Below are 10,704 nucleotides of genomic sequence, written 5' to 3' on the forward strand. Positions count from 1 at the left end.
CTCTGGTTACCAGACACTGAAACTCTTCACACTATGAGGAGGTGCTGAAAAGTTCTCCGGCCAACCAAGAAGAGAAAGAGGTGGATCTGGTTCAATCAATGATATACAACAGTGTTAAAACATAGAATTTTGTTTCTACAAAATTGGCAAAATAACGCGCAGAATTTAGGAAGTTGGTTAGTTGGGCTGAGAACTTTTCAGCACCCCTTCGTATGTAATAAAAGTGAGGCAAGTATAAGACAAGCCATTGTGACATCGCTGATGAGGTTGGCTCTTATTGGTGGAATGAGGCATTATGACATCACAATCTCAGCTCTGGTTACCAGACACTGAAACTCTTCACACTCACCCCCTGTTTTACACACATTAATCAAATTAGTGTGGGCACATTAATCAAATTAGTGTGGGCTAAATACTAACACGTCCATAGACTAACATGCACGCGTTAGCGATTAGCGTGCGCTAATTCAATTAGCGTGCCTTAGTAATCCTAAGGGGGAAGTTGTCAACGTGGGCTATCATTAAGGTATGTTATTTTAGCCCAGGTCCCATTTTATACAGCAAATCTAGGGTCCCTTTTACAAAGTCATGGCAGCGATTCTCCCACGGCAAATGCAACAAAGCCCCTCGGAATTGAATGGGCTTCAGTGCATTTGCCGCAGGGGATTCACTACTGCAGCTTTGTTTAATGGGCCCCTAGTTACTGGGGTTAACATCTTAATGGTAGCCCACATTGATATCTGCACCCCTAAATGCCTCTGAAAACCATCCCCCTCCAGCATATGACATCTCTGCTCAGTCTGCACCAGTAATGAATACACTTGGTGACTTTTTTTATTTTTATTTTTCATGAAATTTAATATTTATTGCAAATAATAATAATACAGAATAAAAGTTAAAGGTTTCACAAAAGAAAAAAAAAAGAATAAAAATCCGATTTAGAATATTCGGACCTTTAATCTGCAGAAATATTTGTTTTGTTTTTTTTAAAAGTTCTGCTTTTATAGAAAAATGTAAAAATACCCTATCTTAGGTCTTCTACAAAAGTCCCTAGCAGTTGTTAATGCACATAGATCATTTTCTTAAATAAAAATAAGTTTGCTGTCTTTTTTAAAAAGCAAATTCTTGTTTTAAACTGTAGCTGCATAAAAAAAAAAAGGTATCGGTTGCTTTACTTTTTTATGCAGCGGGGGCAGGGGAGGAGTTGAAACATAAGGAAATGGATTTTACAGTCAGGTCTTAGGTCTGTCTACTGACACAGCTAAATAGTACAGGTTATCCGCCAAAAGCACATCGTAACTTTATTATTACACATTATCTGCTGCAGCAGCTATTTTAAGCAATGGACCACATAGGAGATAATGCGTGATAACGGTGTTAGCGCACATTAACTGTTAGCAAATTACCTCTAAATCAGGGGTGTCCAACCTTTTGGCTTCCCTGGGCCGCATTGGCCGAAAAAAATGTTTCTGGGGCCGCGCAAACGCTGCAGCAAGACAGAGGAGGGAGCCGGCGAGACGGTAAACATCCGGGGGGGGGGGGGGGGGGGCAGGACAACGCTGCATTGCCCTCGACCGGGGCCGCGGGTTGGACACCCCTGCTCTAAATGATTCTGTAATAAACTACATTTGCCACGTTGAGTTTTGCTTAAATCCATTTTGTACAAGAGAAAAAAATAGTTTCATTTTATTTCAAACATATCAAAACAAAAAAAAAAGACAAAATGCATCTATACAAATCTAGGAAACAGATTCCACAAAGAAAATAAGGAACATTTTTTTTGTTGTTTAATAGATGAAAAGATAAATAAAAGAATGACTACAGGTGAAATCATAATTTAACGATATGTTTGATAAAATTTCAAGAAAGGAGCAGGAAGTACTGAAAGACATTTTAGAGAGTTAAGGAAGGATCTTTTTTTTTTTTTTTTTTACTTTATACATTTTATTACAAAATAAATAATTTAGGGAAAATAATATTGACTGTTTCAAAGGTATCTACAGTAAGTGTTTGTGTTCCTCGATGACACAGAAAAGCCTATAGGAGGGATTTCTGCATCTGTTCATCACATGTGGTCAGAACTGCTCAGTAGGTGGGGGGGGGGGGGGAAGGGGGCTCCTTTTATGTGACCCTGGGAACAAAAACGCCTACCACATCTGGCCATGTGTGGCCTTGGCAGGAAACAAGGAAGGATTCCAGCTGTGGAATTCTCCAGCCTGCCAGCTCCTGATTGCCATGGAGTTAAGACTTGGTTTCTACCCTATAGCTAACGGTATTACGGAACTGGGCATTTGGGTTATACCCCCCACCCCCACCCCCTCTCTCCAACAACAACAATTATTCATAGGCTTGATACAAGATCACTTTAGCTGCTTTTATTGGCACTGGCTTTAAGGCTTATGGTTCTGTTGTGGATTGCTAACTCGCCAAGTCAGCATACAGAGGCCGATCGTGTCCTGCTCCACTGTACATCTGGAGATGCCATTTTGATTTCTGTTAAGAACAGTAGATCGACAGCTCCAGATGTGCAACGGGGCAATGCCAAGACGTACATGTTCTCTGTGGGCTGATGCGATTGAGCTGACAACTTGAATTCCTATTTCCAGGCTACAAAACATAAAGCTTTGTTTAACACATCAGGCAACCACACATTACCGACAGTCCTGAGATGCAACACTGGTCTTCCTCCCCCTCTTTCTTGTCCTATTTGCAGCTGAACGGGTTATCGAATGCACTCTCGGTGGTAGGGCAGCCCTGCACGAAGCGGCAAGTTTCTGCCCTGGCATCTCAATGCTATCGACCACTCAGTGGCCTGTCTGTTCTGTCATCAGACTGATAGAAGAAATAAGATGTCTCTGTACAAAAATACCTTTGATTTGCAAGGAAGCTACTGTGTCACTAGAGTAGTTTTGTTGCAGGAAAAATAAGAGCTTTTTATTTTTAGAAAAAAAAAAAAAAAAAAAAATCTCTCTAAAAAATAATGTATAAATCCCCACAAGAATGGTAAAGAATCATACACAGTACATACTAGAATCTTTAAAATAGAAAATATTCCTCACAGAGGACTTTGTTTTCCTTTAATTACTTCTAAAATAATAATTAAAAAAAAAAAAGATTTACAAATTCAGACATAAAGCAAGAGTCTGAAGCCGTGCATTGTGGCCAGGTCTGGAATGTATTCTTTCTATACCAAGTTGAGTTTTTGTCTTTGCTGGTCCTCAACGAGGTGGCCCTGGACACTTTGAAAGGCCACATGCGGCTCAGCAAGGATCGCCCGTCGCCTTATGCTACGAGTCCTACGGTCTGGTCAGTTGCGTGTAGACTGGCTGTTCCCAGTGCTGGGGGCTATGGGTCTGAGGAATAGAAGGGACCCCTGTAGTGTCTGCAATGGGGGTATACATAGGGCGCTGGGTGGGGTTCATGTACGTGAAAGTGGAGTAGAGGCTGGAGCTCTGGCCGGCAGCATGGCTGTAGTAAGAACTGGAGTTCTGGTGATCGGTATAATCGTACTGAGACCGCGTGATCGTTGGATAAGAGGAACCGTAGTGCTGGAGGTTGAAAGAGCTGTAGTTGATTTGCTGGGGGGAGTGCTGCTGCTGCTGCTGCTGCTCGCTGTAATGGCTGGGGCTGAGTTGCTCGGTCTTGATGTGCGTCCTCTGTTGGGACTGAGCCTGCTCGTTGCCCAAGGGGGTCAGCGAGGGCTGCGGCGGGGGCTGTTGAGGCGGCGGCTGTTTGGCCAGCCACGCGTGGCCAGTTCCAGTCTGGGCGGCAGACGTGCCGCTGATTCCGTAGCTGCCCGTGTACGTTATTTGGCCAGCTTGAGCGTGGGTGGCCGGAGCTCCGGGATGACCATTGGGCGGGAGGTACTGGTCAAACTCGTTGACGTCAAAGGTCTCAATGGTGGAGATGACTTCGCTGCTCAGCTCGCCGATGTCCACGTCTCGGAAATCAATGTGGGGCGGCTGCCTTCCTCCTTCCTGAAGAGGGCGACCTTCTCTTTTCAGGTCAGGTTTTCCAGGCTGGATGTCTGTTTTGGGAGTGGTCGGGGGCGTGGGCGGCCCTTGAGACTGACCTGATGGAATTAAAAAGGAAATAAACAAACATGTTTACAAAATGGGCCCTGATTCACCGAGACCTTTTTTCCACTACGGCAATACTCAAGAGTATATCCAGCCAGTAGGGTTTCAGGATATGTACAACGAATATGCACGATCGATATGATGCACAACATTCTTGGTATGCAAATTTCATTCACTGTGGATATCCTGAAAACCTGGCTGACTAGGTATGCCCTGAGGAATGCACTGTGAAGCACTGTATTATGGAAGTTCAGTGTTCCCCCGGTTGTTCGCGGTCGGCGGTTCGCGGTCCCGGTCATTCACGGTATTTTTGGACCACGAACCGCCGATGAGAAGAGGGCAGCGGGAGAGGCAGGAGAGAGCAGCCGGAGCGCCGCGAGGGCAGGAAATCACTCGACGTTCGCTCCGACCGCCTCTTCCTACACGAAGTCGGGCCTTATCCAATCGGGGGCTGCGTGTCAAAGCATCTCCCGATTGGATAAGGCCCGACTTCGTGCAGGAAGAAGCGGTCGGAGCGAACCGCGAGTGATTTCCTGCCCTCGCGGCACTCCGGCTGCTCTCCTGCTGCCCTCTTACAGCTCTCCCATGAAAAACCGTTTTTGCGGGTTTTTTGAGATTCGCGGGGGGTTCCTGGAACGGATCCCCCGTGAATCTTGGGGGAGCACTGTAATTTTATAAGGGGTTGGCCTAGATCAAGTGCCTTTAAAAGTTAAGGGGTTGTTTTAGTAAGACGGGCTAACCGATTTCACGGGCGCTAATTAATTTAGCATGCACTTAAAAATTAGCACGGGCTAAATGCTAAGGGTGCCTTGGCATTTAGGGTACGCTAATCTTTAGCTTAATTGGTTAGTGCTCCTTAGTAAAAAGACCCCTACGTTAGAATGACTAAACTAAACTAAAGCTTAACTTTATAAACTGGATCTTCAACCAAAGGAAGCTCGAGGCGGTTAACAATAAGTTAAGAAATACGCTAAAATGCAAAGGGATTAATTTTCAAAACGTTTAGCAAATAGAAAGGTTTTTAAAGATTTACGAAATTTCCCCAATTATGGGATGAACTTCCTTTAATTTCGAGGTGTCCCACCTCTTTCCAATAAGAGCCGGGACACCTCAAAATTAAAGGAAGATCATCCCACAATTGGGGAAATTTAAAAGCCAGAGAAAGGCTGAAATTCTTGACCCCTTTAATTCCTTTCCTAGAAAGGGGGGAAAGTTTAAATCGTTTCAATTCTTTATAAAATACCACCAATGCCAAAATGAGGCCTCATTTGGGCATTGGAGGGCAGCGTTTCATGCTCTTATGATTCTGGAAGCTAGGGCGACCCCCCCCCATCTTATAAAAAACAGAGTAAATTTGGGATGACCTGGGAACCTTATATACAGCAATTATCAGTCAGAGGACGCAGTTTTGGAGTGAACTCGTTACATTTGTAATCAGAAAGCGAAGCACTATTTATTAGTAATATTTGGAAATGGGATGGGTGGAGGAGGGAAGGGGGGTTTGTATTGTGGTGATAATTGATTGTTGATTTCTTTGAATTTATATATCTACAATGTATTAACTGAGTTGAGATATTCTTAGTAAGATTTTTAAAACTCTGTAAAAATTATTGAACATTCATAAAATACCAGCGCTGGTGGCAAGCACAGACATTTATATCAGCCCTAGAGCCGTTGGGAATTCTGCACACATCCCTAGGAAAAATCTAGATTCCAGTTCTGTCCTTGCCATCATCTCAACGCGGGCACTTTTGTGCTGGTTAGTATTTGGGGAGAGAGACGTCAGAAGAGGCCACATCCCCGTGGAAATGACTAAAATCCAGCAAAGCGGATGCACACTGCCCGACTTAAAGAAGGAGCTCCATGCCTACAGGGCTAAAGCTTAGCAAACCAGCCCTTGAGTTATGGGCTTTCTCTTCCATTTCATTCATGACATGGATTAACCTTTGTTGAGGCTGGTGTTTTTTTCTTTATGCTGATATGGTGTTCTGTTTGCACCCAGCTCTTTTATTGATTGAAAACTAAAGAACAGAGCACTGCTATCAAAAGGTGTTATATAACCCTTGATAACTTCACAAATCATTCACCTGAAATGTCATTTGCCTTCATTATATATTTTTAAAAAAGGGGGCGGGGAGAGCAGTGTTTATGTTAAAGGGGATTGCACATAGTTGTGGCAAGACCAAAGACTGTAGCTGGTTTTAAGAAAGGTTTGGATCATTTCCTGGAGGAAAAGTCCATAGTCTGTTATTGCCCTGGATTGGTAGCATGGAATGTTGGTACTCGTTGGGATTCTAGAATCTTGTTACTCTCTGGGATTCCGGAATCTTGCTATTCTTTTGGATTCTGAATGGAATGTTGCTACTCTGGGATTCTAGAATCTTGTTACTCTCTGGGATTCCGGAATCTTGCTATTCTTTGAGATTCTATATGGAATGTTGCTTCTCCTTGGGTTTTGGTCAGGTACTAGGGACCTGGATTGGCCACCGTGAGGACGGGCTACTGGTCTTGATGGACTATTGGTCTGACCCAGTAAGGATATTCTTATGTTCTAATACAGATGGGGTGGGGGTAGGTTAGAGGAGTTATTTGTAAAAAGAGATAACTGTTGATATACTGATAATGATATGTCAGTGATATATTGCTATGTTAGTCGTCAATAAAACCATTTAGAACTTAAAACTGCAGAGGATGGAAGATTAAGAGAAGCTCAGTCTTCTTGTCTTGGAGCTGAAGGTGAGCCTCGGGTAACAGACTTATTTATTAAACATCTCCTTTATTAAGTCAAGGCAACAGGTGCCTGGAAACATTTCCAGAAGTCTTTACTTACCGGAATGCTCCCCGGGAGAGTGGGCCTCGCTCATGCTTGAAGCGGAATGGGGGGAGTCAGCCTGTAGAGCTTTGAAAATGGCATTTGGGGAGATGTGAGTTTGTTCAGAGCCTTCCTCCGAGTCGGTCTGTCCATTCTTCACCGATTTTCTCCGCCTCGGCTGGTATTTGTAATCAGGATGGTCTTTCTTATGCTGGATGCGCAGCCGCTCAGCCTCTTCGACAAAAGGACGCTTCTCGCTCTCATTTAGAAGCCTGGGCGACAGAAGAACAAGCCCGTCAGATTACCCTTGCCATGTAAATGTGGCATTTTTGAATAAAAGGCCTTGGCAATGTGGGCAGCTGAGAGGGAGAATTAACAAGTCTGGTTCAGGTGTTGTGCACGTTACAAAGAGTAGGAAAACACTTGTGAAAAAGGCAGAAATTCTGCTCTGCACTCGCTAAGCCTCTACAGAAGCGGAGCCCGATAGTGACCCAAAATGCTTCTCCCACCCATGCATTTCAGTGGTACATCTAGCAGCCCAAACCATTCAGGGGACGCTAAGCTAATGGACTGCAAGAACTCTCCTGAAATTGTCAGTCTGAGTCAGAGGTTCATTAGGTACATTGTGAGCCTGCCAGGACAAGGAAAAATGCTTGAGTGCCTGAATAACTTCATGTAAACCGTTCTGAGCTCCCCTGGGAGAATAAATAGTGAAAAGTTTCAGCCTCTGATAACCAGAGCAGGTATTGTGATGTCATAATGCCTCATTCCACCAATAAGAGCCAACCTCAGCAGTGATGTCACAATGGCTGGATTGTCCTACACTTGGATCACTTTTGCTGCATTCTGATTTCTAGAGTGGTGCAGTGGTTAAAGCTACAGCCTCAGCACCCTGACATTGTGGGTTCAAACCCCCGCTGTTCCTTGTGACCCTGGGCAAGTCACTTAATCTCCCCCATTGCCCTAGGTACATTAGGTAGATTGTGAGCCCACCAGGACAGACAGAGAAAAATGCTCGAGTACCTGAAATAAATATACTCTCCCCCCCCCCTAAGATACACAATGAATGTGCAGGGGTGGAGGGGGGGGGGGTGGACTACCCTTCCGCACACCTGAATTTAACAAAGAGAATAAAATAGCCAAGATGAGAAATGGTTTAAGATCCATCACAGGTTCCAGGCTACCCCAGGAACACATATGAGTGGTATCAGTAGGAATCGGGACTCTTCGGGTCGAGCTTCCATTCTGTTGTGCAGATTCCTTTCACCGATTTACCTCTCGCATTCCCCAGCCACCAGACGACTCCTCCCCTCCCCCACCTTGTCCTCTCTCTCCCCACCGTGGTGGGCAAAAGCCAACCTCAAAACCAGAGAGAATCAGAGAAGATCATTTTTGTCGGACTGTCGAGATTTCAGAAGGCGGAGAGGCCCCTTTGCAACTTCTCTCGCGCCTCCTCGTCCTTACCCTCTCTTACCACCAGGGTTACCAGTTTGACCACTTTCACTAAAAACCGTGCCCGGTGAGATTTGTGGCCACATAACTTTGCTTCTCGGAGCCCTAATTTCCTGGAAAGAAAAGGCGGGGGCTGTCCCCAAAGACTGTCCCAAAGTATAAATATGGTTCTAACCTAGCCCCCCCTCTTTTACAAAGCCACACTAGTGGCTGCCGCACGGGGGCTTTTGGGGGCAGTTACGGGGAGATACATTTGTGGCATCATTTTTCACAGGGGCACAATTATTAACGTGGGCTACCATTAATATAGGTTATTTTAACACTGGATCCATTACTACTAACCAAGTTAACCGTAAAGTAATCTGTCTTTCTCGGAGCCCAGGCTGATCTTTCAGATTGCCTAGTATTATGCATTTTGAGTGAATCTTGATAAAACCAAATGCAGAAACTCCAAGCAGCTGTCTCGGACACCACAAGTCTCTCTCTGGCTTTGCCCTTCTGGCAGATCTTGCAGGAATCGCACAAAGATTCCTTGCAATCTGTTAAAAAAAAGGGGGGCAGAAAACTCCCTCCCTCCTTCCCCCCCTGCTGTTCATCTAGAGATTTGAGGGCTAAACCCAACAAAAACTCCCCCTCTCAGGTGCTTGCCTGGTGTTGCACCCACAAGAGCTGATGCATATGTCAGGTGGCAACCTAGGGATCCTAAATTACCCCCTCCCGAGTTTACCCAAGTAGGGCAGAGAGAACTTGACCGAAGTTTGCCCACTTACCGCCAGAGTTTGCCCAGGGTTTTGCTGAGTTCGGCATTGTGCAGGTGGGGATACTGGTCCGCTAGCTTCCTCCTGGCAGCCTGAGCCCAGACCATAAAGGCGTTCATGGGTCTTTTGACGTGGGGCTTGTTCTTGCTGGACCCGTTGACCCGCACCGGCATCGGTACCAGGGTCCAGTCGTAGCCCTTCAGCACCTGGCTCACCGCCTCCCGGATGCACACGGGGAACTTGTCTTCCTCGGCTTCTTTCTTGAGGCCGGGGTCGCCCTTCGGGAAGGTGTTCTCCTGGGGTCGGGTGTTCTCGGTATCCGAGCCCGAGCCCGACGGGCAGGGGGACCCCGCCGACTCCTCCGACAGGGCCGGGCTGGGGGCGCCGGGGATGCACTTCTCCTGCTCTTCGCTCATCTTCAGAAAGGGGTCAAGGAGATTCATGCGAAGACTCGGGAGAGAAGGAAATGGGGAGAAAATAAAGTGGGGGGGGGGGCGGATTTCAGTTCAAAAGCTGAAGATCAGGGAAGGCGAAGGGGGAGCGTGCGGCAAAAGCGCGCAGAGTCGCTCCTGCACTTGTGCCCAGGAGCAACCAAGGGAAGGAGAAAGAAAAATACAAAAAAGTAAAAAAAAAAAAAAAAATCAAGCAGGAATGCATAAAGTCGGATCTCCCGATGCTGGTAGCTGGAAGAAGTGCACAAGTCCTTTCAGTAACGATTTGCTTTTTCTTTGGCCGATTACGATTCTTTTGCAGTCCTGCGCTCGGCTGAGCCAAAATTTCAAACTGCTCCTGCAGCTCTCCGGGCTGCGCCAATAAATACTGCTCCACTTCGCTATTTTGGCTGCGGAGCTCGCAATCAATCAGGCCAGCGAGGAGGACTGGCGCGCCCTTGATTGGCTGCCCTGGACTGCGGGGGGCGGGACCGGCCTGGGGGAAGGGAAGTAGCCGGGAGGAGGAGGCTGAGCCGCGATGCTTCAGGTTTCTCCGGGCTTGCGCGCTAATCTGGAAAGCAAATTATTCTTTTTGTTTGTCTAGACAGATTTTATTGTTTTCTGCGGGGCAGAGGAAATGAAGTCTGCTTTCCTTTTAGAAAGATGCAACGCGGGCGAACCGACTAGAGCCCGGCTCCTGCTATGATACATTCGGCTCTTAGAGCGGCGAAGGATTGCGCGCGGTCGGGCCAAGCCAACGCAAATCGGTTTGCTCGCTGCTGTGGGCCTTAGTGGGGGGTGTGGTTTATACACGAGGGTGTCAAGCTTGGCTCCATAGCGCTGTCCGACTTGATAAAATCCTTGTCGAAATACTAGAAAAGTTCTTGTTAAACCCCCGATTTAATACTCTTTCTTGAGTGAAGGATTTGAGCGTGATTTTTGTATATGAGTCTTTAAAGTCTATTGTTCTAAAAATCTCCATTTCAAAGTTGATAGCGAAAATAAGGGATATGATCAGTTCTTGGACAAGTCCAAAGTTGGATTGTGAGCACACTTTAAGAACAGAGAATTTAGTAAATGTAGCACCGAAAGGCGATTCAAATTCTTTGCCATTTACTCTTTCTAGAAGTGCATCGTCTCGTGTAAATAAATCAAACCCAAACTAGTTTCGG

General features: G+C 46.0%; 1 protein-coding gene across 1 annotated transcript; it reads right to left on the reverse strand.

Moving 5' to 3' along the window:
• Positions 1-825: 825 nt before the first annotated feature.
• On the reverse strand, positions 826-9,899 carry SOX9 (SRY-box transcription factor 9). The gene is made up of 3 exons (XM_033961507.1): positions 9,114-9,899; positions 6,910-7,163; positions 826-4,072 (listed from the first exon to the last, which is right to left on the reverse strand). The coding sequence occupies exons 1-3, from the start codon at positions 9,542-9,544 to the stop codon at positions 3,297-3,299; spliced, it is 1,461 nt and encodes a 486-aa protein (XP_033817398.1). The 5' UTR covers positions 9,545-9,899; the 3' UTR covers positions 826-3,296.
• Positions 9,900-10,704: the final 805 nt, after the last annotated feature.

This window comes from Geotrypetes seraphini, chromosome 10 (genome assembly GCF_902459505.1).
Source record: "Geotrypetes seraphini chromosome 10, aGeoSer1.1, whole genome shotgun sequence".
NCBI lineage: Eukaryota > Metazoa > Chordata > Amphibia > Gymnophiona > Dermophiidae > Geotrypetes > Geotrypetes seraphini.

What these genes read in the sequence shown, in the direction of transcription:
- SOX9 (XM_033961507.1), bottom strand. Translation starts at nt 9,544, where the DNA reads ATGAATCTCCTTGACCCCTTTCTGAAGATGAGCGAAGAGCAGGAGAAG. An exon ending in ACCCTGGGCAAACTCTGGCG is followed by an intron (nt 7,164 to 9,113) that starts GTAAGTGGGCAA and finishes TCTGTCGCCCAG; the next exon opens with GCTTCTAAATGAGAGCGAGA. An exon ending in CTCTCCCGGGGAGCATTCCG is followed by an intron (nt 4,073 to 6,909) that starts GTAAGTAAAGAC and finishes TAATTCCATCAG; the next exon opens with GTCAGTCTCAAGGGCCGCCC.